Source organism: Phaethon aethereus (genome assembly GCF_964289735.1).
Source record: "Phaethon aethereus genome assembly, chromosome: 18".
NCBI classification, from domain to species: Eukaryota; Metazoa; Chordata; class Aves; order Phaethontiformes; family Phaethontidae; genus Phaethon; species Phaethon aethereus.
Genome location: NC_138594.1, coordinates 441,474 through 467,275, shown reverse-complemented (window position 1 = coordinate 467,275; position 25,802 = coordinate 441,474). Strand labels below are relative to the sequence as shown.

General features: G+C 56.2%; 1 protein-coding gene across 1 annotated transcript; it reads right to left on the bottom strand.

Annotated features, from left to right (window-relative positions):
- Positions 1-709: 709 nt before the first annotated feature.
- On the bottom strand, positions 710-1,039 carry LOC309411586 (beta-keratin-related protein; the record flags this gene model as incomplete). Its single annotated transcript, XM_082008258.1, has 1 exon — positions 710-1,039. The coding sequence occupies one exon, from the start codon at positions 1,037-1,039 to the stop codon at positions 710-712; it is 330 nt and encodes a 109-aa protein (XP_081864384.1).
- Positions 1,040-25,802: the final 24,763 nt, after the last annotated feature.

Genomic DNA, 25,802 nt, shown 5'->3' with positions numbered 1-25,802 from the left:
CAGCACGGGCAGAATTCAGAAAGAATTCCGGGCTTCCTTCATGCTTTCTTTTGTGGCTCTCACGGTGTGCCACTGAGTGACGGGGCTCCTTCCACAAGAGCTCCCCCCCACAAACTGGCCTTGTCTCCATTGCTATGGGATGTCAGGGGCGAAAGGCGAGGCTCGCTCAAACCCAGGAACTCCTGGGTTTCTCCTGTGGAGAAACCCGTAGTTTTACCAAGGGAGGAACTCTTTTGGGTACTCAGCTGGCTGGGATTGGAGAAGAGAGGAGAACGAAACATGACTCTCTTGCAAAGCTGATGCCCACTGTCTTTAATGAGACCATCGAAGGAAAATGGAAAAGGAGAGAGCTTAAGCAATGCATTCTGGGGGGCTGAGTAAAGCTCAGAGAAGTGCTGCCACCTGAAGGAAAACCTCCACGCCAGGGATGCTTCTTTGCCGGTTCTCCTTCCAGGCTCTGGCAATCACGTATCACCTAGGCCCTTTGCTACGGAAGGAAGGAGGAGGTACTTCACGGGGAGCATAAGGAGCACGGCGGAGCAAGAGGGGGAAAGAGAGAGGCTTCCTTGGGAAGAGACAGAAGGCCAGCGCAGGCCCCTTCCTCCAGGCGGAGCGGTGGGAGCTCGGCTCCTCTGCAGACCGTGGCGGCGCTCTCAGGGCTTTCCTCGAGGCTCCTGGCGCTCGAGCATGGGCAGGCAATCCACAGGCTTCAGCATAAGAGATTGCCCCGTCCCAGAGGCCCGCAGAGCCCACGGCCCAGACCGGACCACCCAAAGGCCCCCAGCCCCAGGGAGCCCCCAGAAGCAATGGGCACGCTGCCAGCGCTGAGAGAGCTCCCCACGGCAGCCGACGCGGTGGATCCCACGGCTGTGCTCTGAGGGAAGGAGCTGAGGATTGGGCCCGGCAGCGTCACCAGGACTGGCGGGGGCTGGATCGCAACGCTGGAGTCGGCGCACCGGATGACGCACGGCTCGTTGCAGCTGTTGGCAAGCGGGGCTGGGCCGCAGGCAGCTGGCAGGCACGGGCTGTAGCACGACATGTCTCGCGGCGGGAGGCGACCCTGCAAGGCCGGGAGGGAGCAGAGGGCCTTAGCCGTGGGGTCCTTTCAGTTCCCCATCCTGGCTCCTCTGAGAACGAGCAGTGACTGCGAACTCAGCGGAGGGAGAATTGGGATGGGGCACGAGTCAAGCAAGCCGTGTCCTGCAGGAGGGCCAGCAATGGTGCCCTGCTCTGCTTTTGGCAGAACACCACAATGCAGCCTCCTCTCTGCCGCCTGAACCTCCCCGCTGCCTCGTCACTCCCTGCCATATCTGAAGACCTCTTCTCTCACCCGCCTGGGATGTCTCACCCACAGGCACCCGGGCTATCCTGGCCAGTGTTACTTGCAACGGCCCCATGAAATGCAGGGTCCCACCTGGTAAACAGTCTCAAAGGCGGAGGCAGTGGCATGGCCCAACAGTTGATGGACCTCCAGTGTCTGCAGAGAAGGGGTTTCTGGGCATTTTGGTGGGCCTGCGGCGGGCATTTGTTTGTAATTGAAGGGTGATCCGAGAGGGTCCGTCCACATGCAAGGAAGCTCCCCCTGCCCAAGTCAAGCTCCTTCGCAGCCTATACCTCAGCTGGCCTTGCCACTCGCAGGCATGCCTGCCCCACGGAGCCACTCTGCTACCTACGGTTGCTCCATTACCAAGGGTACGTCTGCAAGCTGCGAGGATGTTTCACAACGATCCTTCTGCTCAGAGCCTTGAAGGCTTGGTAGGGAAGGTGCCCCCGAGAGAGTCCTCAGTAAGCCCCGCACCGGTATGAGGAAATGGATGCCAGGTTTTTCAGAGGGGTTGAGCATAGCCTTGATGCTGCAACCTTAGTCAGGGAAAGATTTTCTACTGCCGACCCAGAGAGTCCCTCTTCTTGGCATCGGGCTGTGTACTGCCGGATCATCAGCCCTCGTACCAGCATCAATTTGTTCCCCCAGCCAAACGGGTCTCGTCCTCCCGCCCCACCCTCGAGACCCCTAGTCTTGTCAGGACAGGCTTCTCTCACCCACTCCTCTCAGGAGGAGACATGTCTGAGTAAAACACAACGGGGCTTCTGAAAACAGCAGCCACTATGGAAGACGACATCTATGGTGGGACCAGCTCTCCTGAGGAAGCTCCTTGTCATGCCAATAATGCAAAAGGAGCATAGCTGAACTGCGGATGGTGGAGGCAGTGCCTGGTTGTGGCTTAGAGAGCGCTGGCCGTACGTCCTGAGCCTTGCAAAGAGCTACGGCTGGCAAAGAAACCAACCAATGCCCTGTTTCACGTCCTAGACCATTCACGGAGGACAAGGGAGGCAAAACGCATGCAGCCCTCTCCACAAAAACTGTCTGGGGAGACAAGAGGCAAAATGAGCTGAGGCTTACCAGCTTCACAGAGCAGAGGAAGGCACGAGGAGAAGATAGAGGAGCTGGGAGTTGGGCACACTTTTGTACTGCACCCCAGAGCCCCAGGGGAGCTGAAAAATGACACAAACATGAAGCATGTTGAGAAACAGCAATTTTGGCTTCTCAAAGCTCAGCTGGTAGATCAAAGACATGCCCACTTTGCCTGAAATGCTTGTCTCCCTTTTCATCCTGGGTAGCGCTGAAGTGATTTTGTTGAAGGCAATTATGGTTCCTCCCCAGACCAATGCTCGCCTGAGGTCTCATTCCCGTTGCTGGTGAAGCCTTGCAGCAGATTCAGGCCATGAGCAGGTGCTGTGCGCATCCTGCCCTTCCGGGGGAACATGGCCACCACTTCCTTAGGACTTTGCCTGTGGAGCACGCCTGAAGGCCACTCAGAAGGGTCTCTCTCTCATTCACGGGCTGAAGCTGACCCTGAGCAACACCAGTGCCTGCAGGCTACGGACTTGCTCAGAGCCCAGTCAAGCCTCTGCAGCATGGCGGTTCTGCTGAGGGACGGAGAACCGGACGAGACCCAGGTCCCCAGGGTGATTGGAAGGTGATGGTCAAACAAGGCCCTTCTGCGAGTCTGGAGAGAAACCCCGTTGTGCGCAGGGATGGGGACGCTGAGGCCATGGCTGGAGTGGGTCAGGCCCCTGGGTGCAGATCTCTGCGTGCCTCGGGCCTCGGTGATGCACACGCTTTCCAGCCATGCAAAGGGAGCCCAGCGGTTCAGCTGTTCTCTTCAGACAGGAAAGGCCAGAGCGTTCTCTTTGGGAACTGCACAGCCCTTGCCTTGCCTGCCAGGACTTTACTCAGTGCTCTCCTGAGGAGAAGCAACGGCTCAACGTGGCCCTGGAGAGCGGTGAAGAAGCCTGCTGACTCATGCCTGAAAGTGAGCCATCGCCAAATGAACCTTTATGTTTCGGCACAGTCTTCTCAAACAACACTCACCTTTGCATCATTGCCGGGTGGCTTGTTCAGCTCACCGACCCAGAGGGTCTGGCTTGTTTTCCCTGGCTCAGGGATGGATTGGCACACTCGGGTCCCTTTAATTGCAAGGTGGCACCAGCAGGCCACCTCGGAGTCACCCGTGAGTCACCCAAAAGTGCTGAGGCACTAGGAGAGACCTCAGCTCCCCCTCGGTGCGAATCATCCATGCGCTGGCATCAGGGGCTCTCGGGGAAAAGGATCCAGACACGTACGGGACCCTAGGCGCAACCTCAGGCCTCATTCCTGCAGAAATGCAGCTTTTTGTACAGCGTCGTCATGGCTGTTAGCGTCTTGCCCAACCGCTTGGTGACTCCTTGAAATCCTGTCACGCTCCTCTTTCTTGGTGAAAGAGCAGCCAAAGGAGGACAGCACGGATGTGCGCTGACGTTCCACCCCCGGACGTTTCTGGAGCACAGACCAAGTTGAGGAAAGCTGCCGCCGCCCCTCTGTGTCCAGGGCCTGGGGAGCCTGCTTTTTTGACAGACCATTGTGACAGACCAGTGGGCCTCAGGCTGCAGCCACCGAGTGGCACCAGATGGTGCTCCTTGCTACCCTACGAGACGTAGAGGAGACTGTGCCGGTCTGGAAAGGTCTGGGGGAAGCTCAAAGGCCAGGCGTGTGTCACCAGCCCTGAGAGCTGCCTGGAAAAAGCCTCTGACTGCCCGTGCTGCTTGGGAAGATGGGCCACGCTCTCAGCCCGGCGGCCGTGCCGTTTGGGGGAAGGGTCTTCAAAGGCCAGTGTTGCCTTCTCCTGAAAAGGATCGATAGCTCTGTCTCACTTCTGCCGTAGTTTCCAGCAGGGCCATGCTCTGGGGCTGTCCTGCCATCCTCCCGCCAGGACGGTCGACGCAGTGCCACAGCTCACAACAGAAACATGCTCGCTCCATACAGGCAGAAACAGGTCCCAGGAGTCTGCAGGGCACCATGGTGGGAGGCAGCCACCCGTGCCTCTTTTCCAGGTGGCACTGGAAGTGTACTGACAAAGCAGCCAGTGATGCTCCCTCCTGAAAGGCTCTGAGGCTCTGTGAGGAACTTGCGAGGCACTCGACCCCCAGCATGTCCTCAACTGGGAGTCAGGGCAGGGAAGTGGCTGCCTATCTCTTCCAGCCCCCAAAGGCCCGGGGTGTGGCCCTTTGAGACACGGACCGGTCCCGCAGAAGAGGCACGGGCTGCCCACAGCAATCTCCATGGGGGAAGCTGCCAGCAGGAACCACCCCCGAGGGAAACTCCCCGAATGGGGCATCCTGCCCTGTGGCTGTTCTGTTCCCGGGTGGCACACTAGTGCACGAGCGCTCAGACTGCTGATGTGCGCCAGCAAATGCCAAAGGCCGCAGTGGGTAAGGAGAGAAGTCGAGTACGGCCTTGCTGCTCCTCCCTCTCTGCTCTCACTACTGGCACCTGAGAGGGCACGCAAAGAGGAGCAGACGCCAGGACAGACATTCTGCTCCTCACGTAGCCTCCTTTGCCACCAGACGGGAGCACAACACAGCCCGTCACAGCTCCGCTACAGCAGGCAGTGAGTGCCATCGCTGGGCTGCTCTCCTCCTTGTCCTGCCATCCTGCCCCACTGCTGGACGCGGGAAGGGTGGAGCGTCACTCCCCTACTGCATGAGGAGCCTGGCATTTGCTGCGCCTGAGCACAGCTGAGGCAGCGGGAGAGGGCACAAGCGTCCACCCGCCTCAGCAGGTGTGTGGTAACGCCCGGGGGCAGGAAGCAGACCGCGCAGGCCCATCCTCGCTCCGCAAGATGCCTTCTGCTTCGAACTGCAGCCACAAGAGGACACATCCTTCCCCGTGCTGGCAAGGCGACCGAAAGTGAAAAGCACCCTCAGTCAAATGCCTATGAGCTTACTCCTCAGCCACTTTGACCTTGCACCCCTGGGGCTGACTACCCACTTTGAGAATGAGAATTTTGAGAATGAGAACCGACAGATTTCCATAGAACGAGACCTTTTCCTTTTTTCCTCCTTCCCCTTTTTTCCTTTGTTTTGAGGCCGCCACAGAGCTGCCTGGCCACCTCTAGCAACAGCCCCAGTGCCCCCACCCCTTCACACAGCGGTGCTTCTTTCCCTCTCACAGAGGCTCCTTGTTTGGCCTTCGCCTTTCAGCCACCTCTGGGGATTTGAGTCCCCTCCTTTGTGTGTCCCTCGGTCGGACACGCATCCAGCCGGGGCTTGTCTGGTGGCTGGGCCCGCCCATGGCCCCGCGGGGCCTTGTGTTTCTCAGGGTCAGCCTCAGCCCTTCAACAGGAGACCCACGTGAGTGGCCTTCATCAGCTCAAGGCCTGTCTGAGGGTGGTAGTCACGTTCCCCAGCAAGGATGGGCACAACCCACACACAGGGCCTGGAGCTACTGAAACCCTCTCCTGGGAACTGGCATAGGACCTCAGATGAGCGTTGCTTTGAGGAGCCGGCATCTAATGCATCACCGTGCTCTCACCCAATAGGGAAATGCCAGCCAGACCTTTCAGATGAAAGAGACAAGCTCTTCATCTCTTGGCTGTGCTTTGCAAGCCTCAAATTGCTGTTTGTTAACGTGCTCCACAAAGAAGGTGTGTTCCACGTCTCCTGAGGCGCTGGCTCAACGTATAAAAAGCCTGTGCCACTCCAGGCCCTTCCATCCACATCTCTTCCCGTGCTCTCCACGGTGAACTTGGTAAGGCCGAACTCACTCCTCCTCTTCCTGACGGTAGGATTTCTGTCAGGGGGACTGCCTCCCTCCTGTGCGTGGCCCTTCTGATACGTGGTGCAGGCTTGAAAATACACTGTGCTTCCCTCTTCTGGGTGCTGAGTTGGTGAGGCAAGAGGGAAGGCTTTGTTCCCTTCCGGGAGGGAGCCACTTGGGATCTTTTGTAGCAGTGGCTTTGCTGAACTCTGAGGCTGGACGCCCAGTACCGGCTAAGTGGTCACCAGGGGCTTCCTCCCGCACCCATAGTGCAGCGACCTGCCTTGGTCACTCTTGGCATGGAAAGCAACTTTCCAGGGAGATCTGGCCCTACCCAGGTGCTGCTCGTTCTCAGAGGAGCCAGGATGGGGAACTGAAAGGACCCCACGGCTAAGGCCCTCTGCTCCCTCCCGGCCTTGCAGGGTCGCCTCCCGCCGCGAGACATGTCGTGCTACAGCCCGTGCCTGCCAGCTGCCTGCGGCCCAGCCCCGCTTGCCAACAGCTGCAACGAGCTGTGCGTCATCCGGTGCGCCGACTCCAGCGTTGCGATCCAGCCCCCGCCAGTCCTGGTGACGCTGCCGGGCCCAATCCTCAGCTCCTTCCCTCAGAGCACAGCCATGGGATCCACCGCGTCGGCTGCCGTGGGGAGCTCTCTCAGCGCTGGCAGCGTGCCCATTGCTTCTGGGGGCTCCCTGGGGCTGGGGGCCTTTGGGTGGTCCGGTCTGGGCCGTGGGCTCTGCGGGCCTCTGGGACGGGGCAATCTCTTATGCTGAATCCTGTGGATTGCCTGCCCATGCTCGAGCGCCAGGAGCCTCGAGGAAAGCCCTGAGAGCGCCGCCACGGCGGAAGGGGCCTGCGCTGGCCTTCCGTCTCTTCCCAAGGAAGCCTCTCTCTTTCCCCCTCTTGCTCCGCCGTGCTCCTTATGCTCCCCGTGAAGTACCTCCTCCTTCCTTCCGTAGCAAAGGGCCTAGGTGATACGTGATTGCCAGAGCCTGGAAGGAGAACCGGCAAAGAAGCATCCCTGGCGTGGAGGTTTTCCTTCAGGTGGCAGCACTTCTCTGAGCTTTACTCAGCCCCCCAGAATGCATTGCTTAAGCTCTCTCCTTTTCCATTTTCCTTCGATGGTCTCATTAAAGACAGTGGGCATCAGCTTTGCAAGAGAGTCATGTTTCGTTCTCCCCTCTTCTCCAATCCCAGCCAGCTGAGTACCCAAAAGAGTTCCTCCCTTGGTAAAACTACGGGTTTCTCCACAGGAGAAACCCAGGAGTTCCTGGGTTTGAGCGAGCCTCGCCTTTCGCCCCTGACATCCCATAGCAATGGAGACAAGGCCAGTTTGTGGGGGGGAGCTCTTGTGGAAAGGAGCCCCATCACCCAGCGTCACACCTCGAAAGCAAAGTATGAAGGAAGGCTGAATAGTCATAGAATCACAGAATCGCCCCGATTGGTAGGGACCTCGAAAGGTCACCTGGTCCAACCTTTTGTGGGAAAGCACCCTGTCCAATCGCATCTTGAAAACCTCCAGTCATGGGGACTGCACCTTGGTCCTGGGGAGGTTGTTGCAGTGAATGATTGTTCTCAGGGGCTCTCAGATCTGCGTGTATGGAAGTCTCGGGGCCAGCAACTGGAGTCAAACCACAGGTCGCCGTGGTTCATGCCTCGGTGGTGACAGTCACTGCAGTGGTCTCAGCCCAGCTGATGGAGGGATCCACGTTGTACCCGTGTGTAATACTTTCCCACTCACAAACCTTCATCGTGATCAGCCAGAAAGGGGACCTGGACGAGGCTCTCAGTGCCGTCTGCTGAGTGCTGAGTGTTTCTGCCCGGGTCGATGGGTGCCGTCGCCCATGTGTGTATGGTTTGTATTCATGGATGTGTGCGTGTGAGCCTCCTGGGAGGGATGCTCGGCCTCGCTGCTGGCCGGGCCTGGGGGCATGGAGCTGTGGCAGCCTGAGCTCTGCTGGGCTCCTGGGTTCAGCAGCCACCAAACAGAAAGGGGTTCTTCGGGGCTCTCCAAAACGCTGAGCTCGTCTGTCGATGAGAAAGAGCTCTAGTCTTCTTCTCTTCCCTGACGCTGGCCAGGTGAGGTTAAGGTGCCGATGAAGAAGCTGACCTCTCCGCAGCAGGCAGCTCCTTCCTCATCTCCCACAGGCTCTTCCTCTGGAGTCAGACCCAACGGGGCTGGCAGCGGGGGCAGTGGTCCCCTTTTTCCTGGCTCGCAGGCCTTAGGGATAGCAAGCTTGGCGGCGGGGTGGGTAGCGGGGTGGGGTCAGCAACATTCTGAGCTCTGAGCCCCTTGGCCAAAGCCCAGCCTCTCCTTCTCGCATCTTGTTTGCATGCTGGTGTGTCCAGGCACGCTGCTCACAGGTGGGGATCACCAATGAGCCGCGAGGCATCCTTGGAATGGCAAAACTACAGGGAAGGGCGCCCAGAGGAGAGCAGGGTGGGGAGAGCAAGAGGCCCACAGTCGTGGGGAAGAGATATCCCAAGGAAATGTCCAGGGACTGGGAGAGGGAGGCAGGTGGCCGGAGAGGCAGAAGTGCAAATGTGCGTAAGAGAGGGGAGGTCATGTGGGCAGGAATCATAGAATCATTAAGGTTGGAGAAGACCTTTAAGATCAGGCTCCAGCCACCTCTGTGCCTTTCATAACCACACCGGACCGTCCCTGGCCGTCTGACCCCTGCCAAGTCGCTCCCGACCACCCAGGACAGCACATCCCTTGGTGGCATGGCTGGCTGCTGGCTACTCCTGCCTCCACGTGGGTCTTCCCTGCAGACCCCTGCTTTGTCACAAAGCTGGTTAAGGGCTTGATGTGTCTGAAGTATGAGCGGAGGCTGTGAGAGCCGGGATTCTTCTCATACCTGATGGAAGAGGGAGCCCAGAGAGGTTGTGGAGTCTCCATCCTTGGAGACACTCAAAACCCAACTGGACTATGTCCTAAGCAACCAGCTCAAGTTGACCCTGCTGGAGCAGTTGGCTCGGACGAGAGGGTCTCAGGAGGTCCCTTTCAACCGCAGTGATTCTGGGATTCTGCGAACAGATAAGGGCAATGCCTGCCATAAAAAAATACCTTACTTGAACTGTTCTGTGACAGAAAGTGGTTTACGCGTATTTTGTTTTTCTTGTTCTTCGTTCCCGTGGCTGGCTGAGCCTTACAGAAGGCGGCAAGGTAAACAACATCCACTGCTCTTTCCTCCTCCGCCAAGCTAGTCACCTCACTGTAGAAAGCTACCAGCTTGGTTAAGCACGACTTCTCCTTCGTAAACCCATGCTTGCTACTCCCAACCACCTGCCTGTGCTACTTATGTTTGGAAATGGAAAGTCCAGGATGTTTTGCTCTATCACCTTCCCAGGGGCTGAGGAGAGGCTGGCCGTCCTGTGAGGCCCCTGGGTCTTCCTTCCTCTCTCCCCTTCTTATTCCTCTTGCCGAGGTGGAGACAGTCAAGAGGTTGAGGTGTGTCCTGAGCCACCTCAAAACCTTGTGAGTTCTTTTCAGGCAACTCTCAACTCAAAACAAAGGCCTACTTGGGGGCACACATCCAGCTGCTCACACTCAGAAACTCTGGGCATTTTTGGGCTGGCCGACGAGGATGGGATTCGAACCCACGCGTGCAGAGCACAATGGATTAGCAGTCCATCGCCTTCACCACTCGGCCACCTCGTCAGCATGCTGCTGCTGCTCATGCCACTGCTGCTGCCACCGCTGACACTGACACTGCTCCTACTGCTCCTGCTGCCGCTGCTGACACTGCTGCGGACACTGCTCCTGATCTTGCAGCTCCTGCTGCTCTTGCTCCTGTTCCTGCTCCAGCTCCAACTCCTGCTCTTGACACCTACACCTTTTCATACTGTTTGACATGGGGGAGAAGGAGCCAGCCTCCAGCTTTTGCCTTGTGGGACTGGGCCACTCTCCCGATAGCTGGGCTGAGCTCCGGGGACCTTTGGGAAATAGGTCCCAGCGTTCACATCACAAAATGACTGAACAGCAGAGCCCCACGCTCCTTCCTGGGAAGCAACACAGGACGGTGAGCCCAGAGTGGCTTAGCGCCTCCAAAGGACTTGAGCCCGCCTTTGAGGTTAATTTGTCACCAGCCACGTTCCCCCCACATCATGGAAGGATACCACCAGCTCATATGGACAGGAGTCACTGACCCTTGGCTGATGCACTTTTCACCAGGACAGAGCATGTGCCTCAGGCTTGGCCGTGGCGACTCCGTGCCGTTCCCCCTGGCGCTCACCCGGGATCTCATGGCAGACTGCTTCTCTCCCAGCACAGCTAACGGTCAGGAATGAAGAGGGAGCTGAGGGGCACCAGCCCCACTGCGCACAACTCCTCTTTTTACCCGCCAGAGGTCCAGTGCTGCAGAGTTGAAACCACTGCAGTGCTCCCCCTGAGCCCAGACCTCCCTGTGCCTTGAAGGTCAGACCTTGAGCTGGGGGAGAGGGTGCAAGAGGCCAGGCTTGGTGCCCCTGGCGGATAACAGAAAGGTGGGTATGGAATTGCGCACCGTGGGATGCACACTAACGGCAGGACCCTGGGAGCCTCTCTTTCTCCTCGCCTGGTCAAGTCCTGTCCTGGAAGCAGGAGAGGAGCGCAGCCCACAGCCTGCGAGCTGGGACCGGAACCACTTGCTCCCCGCTCACTCTGAGTAGTTTCTCCAGCCCCAGCCCACCCATGGGCCGGTAATTGCAGAGACACGTGAACAAGGAGGACTGGCAGATTCACAATTGCCTCTGGGGCAGGAGCGAGGGCCATCGTTGGCTCTCCTTAACCCAGCAGTTTGTTGAGCCCCTGCAGTAATCACTGCAGCACGGGCAGAATTCAGAAAGAATTCCGGGCTTCCTTCATGCTTTCTTTTGTGGCTCTCACGGTGTGCCACTGAGTGACGGGGCTCCTTCCACAAGAGCTCCCCCCCACAAACTGGCCTTGTCTCCATTGCTATGGGATGTCAGGGGCGAAAGGCGAGGCTCGCTCAAACCCAGGAACTCCTGGGTTTCTCCTGTGGAGAAACCCGTAGTTTTACCAAGGGAGGAACTCTTTTGGGTACTCAGCTGGCTGGGATTGGAGAAGAGAGGAGAACGAAACATGACTCTCTTGCAAAGCTGATGCCCACTGTCTTTAATGAGACCATCGAAGGAAAATGGAAAAGGAGAGAGCTTAAGCAATGCATTCTGGGGGGCTGAGTAAAGCTCAGAGAAGTGCTGCCACCTGAAGGAAAACCTCCACGCCAGGGATGCTTCTTTGCCGGTTCTCCTTCCAGGCTCTGGCAATCACGTATCACCTAGGCCCTTTGCTACGGAAGGAAGGAGGAGGTACTTCACGGGGAGCATAAGGAGCACGGCGGAGCAAGAGGGGGAAAGAGAGAGGCTTCCTTGGGAAGAGACAGAAGGCCAGCGCAGGCCCCTTCCTCCAGGCGGAGCGGTGGGAGCTCGGCTCCTCTGCAGACCGTGGCGGCGCTCTCAGGGCTTTCCTCGAGGCTCCTGGCGCTCGAGCATGGGCAGGCAATCCACAGGCTTCAGCATAAGAGATTGCCCCGTCCCAGAGGCCCGCAGAGCCCACGGCCCAGACCGGACCACCCAAAGGCCCCCAGCCCCAGGGAGCCCCCAGAAGCAATGGGCACGCTGCCAGCGCTGAGAGAGCTCCCCACGGCAGCCGACGCGGTGGATCCCACGGCTGTGCTCTGAGGGAAGGAGCTGAGGATTGGGCCCGGCAGCGTCACCAGGACTGGCGGGGGCTGGATCGCAACGCTGGAGTCGGCGCACCGGATGACGCACGGCTCGTTGCAGCTGTTGGCAAGCGGGGCTGGGCCGCAGGCAGCTGGCAGGCACGGGCTGTAGCACGACATGTCTCGCGGCGGGAGGCGACCCTGCAAGGCCGGGAGGGAGCAGAGGGCCTTAGCCGTGGGGTCCTTTCAGTTCCCCATCCTGGCTCCTCTGAGAACGAGCAGTGACTGCGAACTCAGCGGAGGGAGAATTGGGATGGGGCACGAGTCAAGCAAGCCGTGTCCTGCAGGAGGGCCAGCAATGGTGCCCTGCTCTGCTTTTGGCAGAACACCACAATGCAGCCTCCTCTCTGCCGCCTGAACCTCCCCGCTGCCTCGTCACTCCCTGCCATATCTGAAGACCTCTTCTCTCACCCGCCTGGGATGTCTCACCCACAGGCACCCGGGCTATCCTGGCCAGTGTTACTTGCAACGGCCCCATGAAATGCAGGGTCCCACCTGGTAAACAGTCTCAAAGGCGGAGGCAGTGGCATGGCCCAACAGTTGATGGACCTCCAGTGTCTGCAGAGAAGGGGTTTCTGGGCATTTTGGTGGGCCTGCGGCGGGCATTTGTTTGTAATTGAAGGGTGATCCGAGAGGGTCCGTCCACATGCAAGGAAGCTCCCCCTGCCCAAGTCAAGCTCCTTCGCAGCCTATACCTCAGCTGGCCTTGCCACTCGCAGGCATGCCTGCCCCACGGAGCCACTCTGCTACCTACGGTTGCTCCATTACCAAGGGTACGTCTGCAAGCTGCGAGGATGTTTCACAACGATCCTTCTGCTCAGAGCCTTGAAGGCTTGGTAGGGAAGGTGCCCCCGAGAGAGTCCTCAGTAAGCCCCGCACCGGTATGAGGAAATGGATGCCAGGTTTTTCAGAGGGGTTGAGCATAGCCTTGATGCTGCAACCTTAGTCAGGGAAAGATTTTCTACTGCCGACCCAGAGAGTCCCTCTTCTTGGCATCGGGCTGTGTACTGCCGGATCATCAGCCCTCGTACCAGCATCAATTTGTTCCCCCAGCCAAACGGGTCTCGTCCTCCCGCCCCACCCTCGAGACCCCTAGTCTTGTCAGGACAGGCTTCTCTCACCCACTCCTCTCAGGAGGAGACATGTCTGAGTAAAACACAACGGGGCTTCTGAAAACAGCAGCCACTATGGAAGACGACATCTATGGTGGGACCAGCTCTCCTGAGGAAGCTCCTTGTCATGCCAATAATGCAAAAGGAGCATAGCTGAACTGCGGATGGTGGAGGCAGTGCCTGGTTGTGGCTTAGAGAGCGCTGGCCGTACGTCCTGAGCCTTGCAAAGAGCTACGGCTGGCAAAGAAACCAACCAATGCCCTGTTTCACGTCCTAGACCATTCACGGAGGACAAGGGAGGCAAAACGCATGCAGCCCTCTCCACAAAAACTGTCTGGGGAGACAAGAGGCAAAATGAGCTGAGGCTTACCAGCTTCACAGAGCAGAGGAAGGCACGAGGAGAAGATAGAGGAGCTGGGAGTTGGGCACACTTTTGTACTGCACCCCAGAGCCCCAGGGGAGCTGAAAAATGACACAAACATGAAGCATGTTGAGAAACAGCAATTTTGGCTTCTCAAAGCTCAGCTGGTAGATCAAAGACATGCCCACTTTGCCTGAAATGCTTGTCTCCCTTTTCATCCTGGGTAGCGCTGAAGTGATTTTGTTGAAGGCAATTATGGTTCCTCCCCAGACCAATGCTCGCCTGAGGTCTCATTCCCGTTGCTGGTGAAGCCTTGCAGCAGATTCAGGCCATGAGCAGGTGCTGTGCGCATCCTGCCCTTCCGGGGGAACATGGCCACCACTTCCTTAGGACTTTGCCTGTGGAGCACGCCTGAAGGCCACTCAGAAGGGTCTCTCTCTCATTCACGGGCTGAAGCTGACCCTGAGCAACACCAGTGCCTGCAGGCTACGGACTTGCTCAGAGCCCAGTCAAGCCTCTGCAGCATGGCGGTTCTGCTGAGGGACGGAGAACCGGACGAGACCCAGGTCCCCAGGGTGATTGGAAGGTGATGGTCAAACAAGGCCCTTCTGCGAGTCTGGAGAGAAACCCCGTTGTGCGCAGGGATGGGGACGCTGAGGCCATGGCTGGAGTGGGTCAGGCCCCTGGGTGCAGATCTCTGCGTGCCTCGGGCCTCGGTGATGCACACGCTTTCCAGCCATGCAAAGGGAGCCCAGCGGTTCAGCTGTTCTCTTCAGACAGGAAAGGCCAGAGCGTTCTCTTTGGGAACTGCACAGCCCTTGCCTTGCCTGCCAGGACTTTACTCAGTGCTCTCCTGAGGAGAAGCAACGGCTCAACGTGGCCCTGGAGAGCGGTGAAGAAGCCTGCTGACTCATGCCTGAAAGTGAGCCATCGCCAAATGAACCTTTATGTTTCGGCACAGTCTTCTCAAACAACACTCACCTTTGCATCATTGCCGGGTGGCTTGTTCAGCTCACCGACCCAGAGGGTCTGGCTTGTTTTCCCTGGCTCAGGGATGGATTGGCACACTCGGGTCCCTTTAATTGCAAGGTGGCACCAGCAGGCCACCTCGGAGTCACCCGTGAGTCACCCAAAAGTGCTGAGGCACTAGGAGAGACCTCAGCTCCCCCTCGGTGCGAATCATCCATGCGCTGGCATCAGGGGCTCTCGGGGAAAAGGATCCAGACACGTACGGGACCCTAGGCGCAACCTCAGGCCTCATTCCTGCAGAAATGCAGCTTTTTGTACAGCGTCGTCATGGCTGTTAGCGTCTTGCCCAACCGCTTGGTGACTCCTTGAAATCCTGTCACGCTCCTCTTTCTTGGTGAAAGAGCAGCCAAAGGAGGACAGCACGGATGTGCGCTGACGTTCCACCCCCGGACGTTTCTGGAGCACAGACCAAGTTGAGGAAAGCTGCCGCCGCCCCTCTGTGTCCAGGGCCTGGGGAGCCTGCTTTTTTGACAGACCATTGTGACAGACCAGTGGGCCTCAGGCTGCAGCCACCGAGTGGCACCAGATGGTGCTCCTTGCTACCCTACGAGACGTAGAGGAGACTGTGCCGGTCTGGAAAGGTCTGGGGGAAGCTCAAAGGCCAGGCGTGTGTCACCAGCCCTGAGAGCTGCCTGGAAAAAGCCTCTGACTGCCCGTGCTGCTTGGGAAGATGGGCCACGCTCTCAGCCCGGCGGCCGTGCCGTTTGGGGGAAGGGTCTTCAAAGGCCAGTGTTGCCTTCTCCTGAAAAGGATCGATAGCTCTGTCTCACTTCTGCCGTAGTTTCCAGCAGGGCCATGCTCTGGGGCTGTCCTGCCATCCTCCCGCCAGGACGGTCGACGCAGTGCCACAGCTCACAACAGAAACATGCTCGCTCCATACAGGCAGAAACAGGTCCCAGGAGTCTGCAGGGCACCATGGTGGGAGGCAGCCACCCGTGCCTCTTTTCCAGGTGGCACTGGAAGTGTACTGACAAAGCAGCCAGTGATGCTCCCTCCTGAAAGGCTCTGAGGCTCTGTGAGGAACTTGCGAGGCACTCGACCCCCAGCATGTCCTCAACTGGGAGTCAGGGCAGGGAAGTGGCTGCCTATCTCTTCCAGCCCCCAAAGGCCCGGGGTGTGGCCCTTTGAGACACGGACCGGTCCCGCAGAAGAGGCACGGGCTGCCCACAGCAATCTCCATGGGGGAAGCTGCCAGCAGGAACCACCCCCGAGGGAAACTCCCCGAATGGGGCATCCTGCCCTGTGGCTGTTCTGTTCCCGGGTGGCACACTAGTGCACGAGCGCTCAGACTGCTGATGTGCGCCAGCAAATGCCAAAGGCCGCAGTGGGTAAGGAGAGAAGTCGAGTACGGCCTTGCTGCTCCTCCCTCTCTGCTCTCACTACTGGCACCTGAGAGGGCACGCAAAGAGGAGCAGACGCCAGGACAGACATTCTGCTCCTCACGTAGCCTCCTTTGCCACCAGACGGGAGCACAACACAGCCCGTCACAGCTCCGCTACAGCAGGCAGTGAGTGCCATCGCTGGGCTGCTCTCCTCCTTGTCCTGCCATCCTGCCCCACTGCTGGACGCGGGAAGGGTGGAGCGTCACTCCCCTACTGCATGAGGAGCCTGGCATTTGCTGCGCCTGAGCACAGCTGAGGCAGCGGGAGAGGGCACAAGCGTCCACCCGCCTCAGCAGGTGTGTGGTAACGCCCGGGGGCAGGAAGCAGACCGCGCAGGCCCATCCTCGCTCCGCAAGATGCCTTCTGCTTCGAACTGCAGCCACAAGAGGACACATCCTTCCCCGTGCTGGCAAGGCGACCGAAAGTGAAAAGCACCCTCAGTCAAATGCCTATGAGCTTACTCCTCAGCCACTTTGACCTTGCACCCCTGGGGCTGACTACCCACTTTGAGAATGAGAATTTTGAGAATGAGAACCGACAGATTTCCATAGAACGAGACCTTTTCCTTTTTTCCTCCTTCCCCTTTTTTCCTTTGTTTTGAGGCCGCCACAGAGCTGCCTGGCCACCTCTAGCAACAGCCCCAGTGCCCCCACCCCTTCACACAGCGGTGCTTCTTTCCCTCTCACAGAGGCTCCTTGTTTGGCCTTCGCCTTTCAGCCACCTCTGGGGATTTGAGTCCCCTCCTTTGTGTGTCCCTCGGTCGGACACGCATCCAGCCGGGGCTTGTCTGGTGGCTGGGCCCGCCCATGGCCCCGCGGGGCCTTGTGTTTCTCAGGGTCAGCCTCAGCCCTTCAACAGGAGACCCACGTGAGTGGCCTTCATCAGCTCAAGGCCTGTCTGAGGGTGGTAGTCACGTTCCCCAGCAAGGATGGGCACAACCCACACACAGGGCCTGGAGCTACTGAAACCCTCTCCTGGGAACTGGCATAGGACCTCAGATGAGCGTTGCTTTGAGGAGCCGGCATCTAATGCATCACCGTGCTCTCACCCAATAGGGAAATGCCAGCCAGACCTTTCAGATGAAAGAGACAAGCTCTTCATCTCTTGGCTGTGCTTTGCAAGCCTCAAATTGCTGTTTGTTAACGTGCTCCACAAAGAAGGTGTGTTCCACGTCTCCTGAGGCGCTGGCTCAACGTATAAAAAGCCTGTGCCACTCCAGGCCCTTCCATCCACATCTCTTCCCGTGCTCTCCACGGTGAACTTGGTAAGGCCGAACTCACTCCTCCTCTTCCTGACGGTAGGATTTCTGTCAGGGGGACTGCCTCCCTCCTGTGCGTGGCCCTTCTGATACGTGGTGCAGGCTTGAAAATACACTGTGCTTCCCTCTTCTGGGTGCTGAGTTGGTGAGGCAAGAGGGAAGGCTTTGTTCCCTTCCGGGAGGGAGCCACTTGGGATCTTTTGTAGCAGTGGCTTTGCTGAACTCTGAGGCTGGACGCCCAGTACCGGCTAAGTGGTCACCAGGGGCTTCCTCCCGCACCTATAGTGCAGCGACCTGCCTTGGTCACTCTTGGCATGGAAAGCAACTTTCCAGGGAGATCTGGCCCTACCCAGGTGCTGCTCGTTCTCAGAGGAGCCAGGATGGGGAACTGAAAGGACCCCACGGCTAAGGCCCTCTGCTCCCTCCCGGCCTTGCAGGGTCGCCTCCCGCCGCGAGACATGTCGTGCTACAGCCCGTGCCTGCCAGCTGCCTGCGGCCCAGCCCCGCTTGCCAACAGCTGCAACGAGCCGTGCGTCATCCGGTGCGCCGACTCCAGCGTTGCGATCCAGCCCCCGCCAGTCCTGGTGACGCTGCCGGGCCCAATCCTCAGCTCCTTCCCTCAGAGCACAGCCGTGGGATCCACCGCGTCGGCTGCCGTGGGGAGCTCTCTCAGCGCTGGCAGCGTGCCCATTGCTTCTGGGGGCTCCCTGGGGCTGGGGGCCTTTGGGTGGTCTGGTCTGGGCCGTGGGCTCCGCGGGCCTCTGGGACGGGGCAATCTCTTATGCTGAAGCCTGTGGATTGCCTGCCCATGCTCGAGCGCCAGGAGCCTCGAGGAAAGCCCTGAGAGCGCCGCCACGGCGGAAGGGGCCTGCGCTGGCCTTCCGTCTCTTCCCAAGGAAGCCTCTCTCTTTCCCCCTCTTGCTCCGCCGTGCTCCTTATGCTCCCCGTGAAGTACCTCCTCCTTCCTTCCGTAGCAAAGGGCCTAGGTGATACGTGATTGCCAGAGCCTGGAAGGAGAACCGGCAAAGAAGCATCCCTGGCGTGGAGGTTTTCCTTCAGGTGGCAGCACTTCTCTGAGCTTTACTCAGCCCCCCAGAATGCATTGCTTAAGCTCTCTCCTTTTCCATTTTCCTTCGATGGTCTCATTAAAGACAGTGGGCATCAGCTTTGCAAGAGAGTCATGTTTCGTTCTTCCCTCTTCTCCAATCCCAGCCAGCTGAGTACCCAAAAGAGTTCCTCCCTTGGTAAAACTACGGGTTTCTCCACAGGAGAAACCCAGGAGTTCCTGGGTTTGAGCGAGTCTTGCCTTTCGCCCCTGACATCCCATAGCAATGGAGACAAGGCCAGTTTGCGGGGGGGAGCTCTTGTGGAAGGAGCCCCATCACCCAGCGTCACACCTCGAAAGCAAAGTATGAAGGAAGGCTGAATAGTCATAGAATCACAGAATCGCCCCGATTGGTAGGGACCTCGAAAGGTCACCTGGTCCAACCTTTTGTGGGAAAGCACCCTGTCCAATCGCATCTTGAAAACCTCCAGTCATGGGGACTGCACCTTGGTCCTGGGGAGGTTGTTGCAGTGAATGATCGTTCTCTCCGTAAAAAATGTCTTTCTTATACCAAGGTGAAACCTCTCCTGGTTGCTCTCCATGCGGCTCTGTGTTAAGAAAGTGCCTCCATCCTCTTTGTAGCGGCCTTTAAGAACTGCAAAACCACGACGAATGCAGGGGAGGAGCATGACGGGACAGAACGAGACTTAGCATGGGGTGTTTTGGGGGAGGAACCAGAGGTGGGGGAAGGGAGGGTTCAGGGTAGTACTGGGAGGAAGAAATGTGAGAAAACTAGAGGGAAGATGGGATAACATGGCTGTCACTCAAGAACTGGTTGCTGTTCAGGATGCTTGCCTGGCCATGTCCTGCTTCTGATCAGTGCAGCCTTACTTACAGACTTATCTTCTACTTAAGATCTGTTTGTAACTAGTTTCCCATGTGAGGGGCTCTCAGATCTGCGTGTATGTGTGTGTATGGAAGTCTCGGGGCCAGCAACTGGAGTCAAACCACAGGTTGCTGTGGTTCATGCCTCAGTGGTGACAGTCACTGGAGTGGGAACAGACGTCATAGGGACTGTTTGTTTGGGGTGGCGGCACCTGGACAGGCCAGGGTGCGTAGACATAGCGTGCCAGGACGTGGAGCATGTGACGCTATGCAAGTCAATGTGTGACTGGTCTCGAGTATCAAGCTAGATGATGCAGTGAATGGGAAAAGTGGCTTGGGAGCCACGTATGGATGTGGACCTCTAAGAGCGAGGTCACAGAAGGAGTTGGCTACAAGAGGCACCAGAGGGTCCTGGCCATCTGCCAGCAACACCATAGGGCCTCTTTGTGTCTGTGTGCAAGACTGTAGGAGCGAGACAAAGGATCCTGTCTACCTGTACACTGAACAAGCCAGACTCCTCTTGAAGTTTGAAACTTGAAGCTTCAAGGCTCTCAGGCTCTCATGAGCTCCCACGTTCATCATTCTGCCATTTAACATCCTATCACCATGTCCTCCCCTTGACTGGATGGCCTTCCCTCCAGTCCTGAGGAACAGGCTCTTGAGGGGATCCTCACCCACTCGATGGGAAACCTCTGTGCATTGTGGCCAGTTCCCTGCAGGAAGCACAACCACCCCTCCCCTAGCTTCCATCACTGTCCTTTCTAAGGAGCTCCTCCACATCCAGGGCAGCACTCCACTCATGCCCAATATCCCACTCCAGCTCTGTGAACCCACTAAGAGTGCAACAGTGCAACTGTGCAGGAACTTCACACTTCTCTTTGTCTCCATGGTATGTGTATCGGTGTTGTGAATGGTTGATTTAGATCGCTTAAAGAACCACTGCCAAAGGTATCCACAAAAGTGGTTTTATTGAAATATGATGTTGTAAAGGTGCAACTTAACAAAGTTTAATGGCAAGGTTCACTCTATTACTTACTGCACAAAGGACATAACAATGCTTCAAAGTTAGCAATACAGAATCAAATTTACCAATACAGGATCAAATTTACCAATACAGAATCTCAGTGCACTCTCCCTGGGATTAGAAGCAAACCCCCTCCCAGCCTCCGTCATCTTCCCAGCTGCCCTTGCACAACAGATATGGGGCTCTGGAACTTGAGGGCTGGGCTAATAAGGATGTAGATGAAGGTCATGAGGGGGTTGCCTAGGGTCAGTCAGTCAGCCCCATGCATTACAACTGCCTCGATTAATAAAAAACAGAGGGTAACTGTCATAGGTGATTACCTTCTCAGGGGAACAGAGGGCCCAATATGCCGACCAGACCCAATCCACAGGGAAGTGTGCTGCCTCCCTGGGGCCCAGGTGAGAGACGTTACTAGGAAACTCCCTGGTCTGGTACAGGCCACCCATTATTACTGGCTATTGGTTATGCAGGTTGGCAGTGTTGAGGTTGTGGAGAGAAGTCCAAAAGTGATCAAAAGGGACTTCAGAGCACTGAGGCGACTGGTTGAAGGATCAGGTGCACAGGTAGAGTTTTCCTCAATCGCTTCAGTGGCAGGGAGGAATACTGAAAGGAACAGAAAAACACACCTGATTAACACGTGGCTCAGAGGCTGGTGCCACTGGTGGAATTCTGAGTTTTTTGCCCACGGGGATGTTTACTGGCCAGCACTGGGCCTGCTGGCAGCAGATGAAGTTCAGCTATCTCCAAGTGGGGAAAGGATTCTCGCTCATGAGTTGTCGGGGCTCATCAAGAGGGCTTTAAACTAGGTTTGAAGGGGGAAGGGGATAAAACCAGGCTCCCTAGAGAGGGTCCTCGGGGTGACATGCCAGCGTTGAGGGTGAAATCAATAGCCCAGCTCAAGTGAATCTACACCAATGCACGCAGCATGGGCACCAAACAGGAGGAGCTGGAAGCCATTGTGCAGCAGGATAGCTATGACTTAGTCACCATCACAGAAACATGGTGGGATGACTGTCATGACTGGAGTGCTGCAATGGATGGCTATAAGCTCTTCCGAAGGAATAGGCAAGGGAAGAGAGGCGGCGGGGTGGCTCTGTATGTTAGGGAGTGTTTTGATTGTATAGAAATCAATGATTGTGATGACAAGGTCAAGTGCTTATGGGTAAGGATGAGGGGGAAGGCCAACGAGGCAGATATCCTGCTGGGAGCCTGTTATGGACCACCCAACCAGGATGAAGAGGTAGATGAAGCATTCTACAAGCAGCTGCCAAAAGTCTCACCGTCACTAGCCCTTCTTCTCATGTGGGACTTCAACTTACGAGAGGAAATGGCCTCAAGTTGCACCAGGGGAGGTTTAGATTGGATATTAGGGAAAACTGCTTTACTGAGAGAGTGGTCAAACATTGGAACAGGCTGTGCAGGGAAGTGGTGGAGTCATCATCACTGGAGGCATTCAGAAAGCGTGTAGACCTGGCACTTTGGGACACGGTTTAGTGGGCATGGTGGCGTTGGGTTGTCGGTTGGACTTGATGATTTCAGAGGCCTTTTCCAACCTTTATGATTCTATGATTCTGTAATACAAGTTATGCTATAATACCAAAGATCTGCAGTTGGTAAGCGGTCTCTCTGCCTTGAGGAGCAATGCCTTGAGAGGTGTCCCAGCTCAAGGGGAGATCACCACCATGCAGCCATCTGCTTAGCAGGGAGAGCTCATAAAAGGCTCACTTAGGCTGTCGTATTTATGGAATAAAGTGGCTGGCTTGTAGCCAAATCATATGTGATGGAAAAAGTATGCAGGAGACTTCTTGTATGCACAACTTTCTTTGTTCTGTGATAAAGCAGTCTTGGAAAAGCCACTTGCTATTCCTGTGTTAACCGCCTTATCAGTGTTCCAAGCTCACATGCATCGATGCTCACCATGTCACTGTTCCTTTGTGGGTTTCCAGAGAACAGACTGGAGCTAGAGAAGTTCTTGACCCAATTATGGTGATTCAAAGAAATCCAAACTTAAGAAATTTAAACTCAGTAACATCAAAGTGTTATTAAGCAGACATCTTTATTGCAGCGCTGGACACATGGGGGATATCTCCTCCTAACATGCATGTGCTGAAACAGAAGTTCATCCTTTATATACCTTAAAGACAAGAATATTCACACATTTTCCAAGAAATCAACGCCTCCTTGCTTATCTATTACATTTACATAATGCTGGCGTTGCAAAACTACACTACGCATGCGCGGGGGTCTCGGGTGGTCGTCAGTGGTCGTTTGGGGAGTTAATCTCCTACTCCTTTTTCCCTTTTATGGTCACGGGTCTCCAGGATAATTTCTTCTCCTTGGATGTTTGCCCCTTCTGTTGTCCAGCCAAGTGGTTCCTTCTTATCATCCTTGTTAGAGCACTCCTGCCAGTCTGTCTCTACGCTCAAGGTTAAGATATCTTCTCTGTTCTCTTTAATCTCTCAGTCCTTGCACTTAACCCTTCTTTGTTTTAATTTTCGTGAGGCCTGCTTTCCTCGTTATTAACCGTTTACACATAGTTACAGTGTTAGCATTGAGGAAATACAGCCTAAGGACCATGAGAGTAGGCTGTTAAACATAATCACATAGTTATTAGGCTAAAGAATTCTATACTGAAGTCAAACTAATCACGTAATCAATAACCTCCCATATATTAAGGAATTTGCAAAACTTAGAGTTGATTAGTGACACATGCTAAAACCTTATAATTGTTTTAGATCCTAGTTTCAATGGCTTAGGCCTTTACCTCCTTTGGAGCCTGTACCAAACTACCACTAGTTTGGTTAAGGACTCGAGTGCATCCATCACAATCTGCTGCTGTAGGCACAACAAAGCTGTTGGCAGAACAAAGCTGCAATGCCTACAGAAAGCCATGTAGAAAAGTGAGGAGGGAAAGTCCAGCCCAGAAGCCAAAGCTGTCCCTTCAAAGCAGAGAGTAAAAGGCCTCCCCCTTCAGTCCCCTTTGCTCCTGCACTGGAAGTGTCAAGTCTTTACTGGAGGGAGCGGCAGCCCAGGGCACTTTGGGCTAGGATGGAAGGTCCGTCTCAAAAATTTTTTCTTTTGTGAAAGGGAAGGGAACAGCCCTTCCACACCTCTTTGCCATTGTGGAAGCTAGCATGCATCTCCCACAGCAGCAGTGGGACACACACCGCTGTGCTCCCGAGGAGAGGCCTGTGGGGGTCCGTTATTCACTCATGCACGGTCCAGCCAAGGGCAGGTCAGAGGTGCTGGCCTAAGGTCAAAGACTCTTGGGGCGGGTTGGTTTGAATCCCACCCCTGACAAGGACTGATAGTAGCTGAGCCTTGAGACCTTCATTTTTGCTGTGAACATTTCTGCTCACAAGGCATTTCTGGTGCCTGGGGACACAGGGAAAAGTACATGGGAGGTTAGAGGGCAGGACACAAAAGCCCAGTGCCCTTCTGTGCTCCTTTACCAGACCACATGAAGGAGAAACAGGCAGGCTGGAGGAGGAGGAGAGAAGGCCGGGTCCTTCCCAGTAACTGAGGGTCTGTAGCACAGGGGCGGCGGAGGGGGCGGAGGGTGGGCACCAGGGCCTGTTCAGTGAGGCAGGAAAGGAATTTGCAGTGCAGGAAGTGTGCAGTGAGGGCCAAGATGCAGCCAAGAGGAGGCAGCAGCCAGCCAGGCCTCCAAGGGGGAACTGAAGTGAAGGCAAGGAGGGTCATGGTTAGGGGCCAGAGAGGATCAGTCAAATTGGGTGCTGCTCTTCAAGATGCCTTTAGCAGGGTCCTGCTTGTAAGGGCCATGTGGGCAGGGCAGAACCTTTCCCAGGCTGAATCCTGAAACATATGTTCCCCCACTGCACTAAGACCTTTGTGGGAAAGGTGCAGAAGCCTCCCTCAGTCTGTCCCAGCCCAAAGACCAGAAACCTGGGAAGATGTTTTTCTTGTGCATCAGAGCAAGAGACTGATCTGCAGCCAACAGTGCTAAAAGGCTGCTGACACCAGGGGCAAGGCTGTGACACCTGAGCCAAATTTGGGCAGCACCACTCACAGAGAAGGGTGAAATCCTGCATGGCAAAAGGACCCTTCTCCCTGGCTGGGACTGAAGCTCAGGCTGGTGCAGAGGGAGTGCAAATCCTGAGCACTGGAGCACCAAACTGGGGGGAGACCAGACCTTCCCACCTGCCGGGATGGAGAGCCACCCAGCCCCAGGGGGCCAGGCCCCAGCAAAAACACATGCGAGGAGAAGCTGAAAAGGGATGAGTGCCAGTGCCTTTCTAGAGCACTCAACAATGACTCAGGCCACAGCCTGAGAGCACCAGAGGGGGAGAGGGCTCCTGCCTAGGAAGCTCAGGAGCCTGATCGAGGGGGAAGGAGGTGGGCACAACAGGTGTGTAGACACTCACAGCAAATGGTACTGAGCCCTTCCCTGGGCTTGGAGACTCATTCCCTGAGTGCCTGAAGGAAGTAGGGAAGGTGGACCGAGGATGGTACAGGGAAAGCCTCGCTGTCCTGCCCCCGCAACAGAAGCGTGGCTCTGCCACAATCGGGGCTGTCAGCCCCTCCTGCAACCACCCTCCCACCTCCTTTCCTACTTCCAGGGATCACACATGTGGCCCAGGGGAGGGTTGGGATTTTCCTTGAGAGTCAGATCACTCTTCCAAAACACCCAGATGCAGGGTGTGCTCAGAGTAGCTGCAAAAGGGAGAGCACAACCAGCAGATCAAGGGAAGTGATCATTGTCCCCCTCCGCCGCTCTGGGTTTTCTCAGCGTGACATTCAGTGTCTTGGGTCTGCTCCATTACCGCCAGAATAAGAAGGACACTGACAAAGTGGTCAGTGACTAGAGGAGGCCATCAGGATCTGAGGCACACAGCATGCGACAAGAGGCTGTTTGGACAGACCCTCCGGGATCATGGTTAAGTTAGTTACAAACAAGCACTCACCAGGGCATTTATTGAGCCTTGAAAAGAGAAAGCTGAGGAGGGGACACTGTGGTTTCCCTCAGGTGCCCACAGGAAGGCAGGGAGGAGGTGGAACCTGACTCTTCTTGGACGTGCACAGCAGGGAGACAAGAGGCAATGATGGCAAGTTGCAGGAAGAGCATGAGAAAATAAATGCTCTTACCACAGGAGCCGATCAATAGGAGCGCAAGCTTCCCAGAGAGACTGCAGCTCCTCCATCCTGGGAAATGTTCACCTGATCAGGCTTTGCTTTTGGCCCCGCTTTGAGCAGGGCCGATGTCCAGATGACCTCCGGAGGCCATTGCCAACCTGACTTCTGCTCTCATTGCTGTGATACACAGGTGCCAGTTTATGCTTCGGCTGGAGCACAGAATTTGTTACCTACCTTTCCCTGTCGCTTTGGCTCTGTGCAGGAGAGGATGCAGCAGCAGCAACCCTGTGAGCACCATGGGCTCATGGCTTCACAGGTATTGCCACTGTCATCTCCTGATTGATCACAGCAGGGGCCAGAGCTGTATTTTCAGCCATAACTGAAAACATAAGAGCATGAAATCCCTCTTTTGTTGCTCAGAGTTTAGGCACCCCTTCGTAGATGTGAGGGGGGGTGTCCTTCCCCATCCCCAAGGAGCACAGCCTCCTTGCTTGCTCTAGATTTGACAAAGCAAGTTTTAAACAGATGAGCTTTAACTGCTCCCATTAGACACTGACCTCATTCTGTGCCTCCCTGCTGGAATGCTAGTGCATGCAAGGAAGGGGAGATACTCAACAGAAACACACACACAGAGGCACGTGCACACATGCACACTCAGCCCTGAAGCAGGAGAATTTGTGAATGTGATGAGAGCAGGACTGTCTGACAAATGAACTTTTTTCACAGCAAAGGTAGATTGAATAGAAGTTACCAGGCTGACAATACCTGTGAAGAAGCCAGGGAAACGTCTGCCAGCGCTCTGTGCTGCTGGTT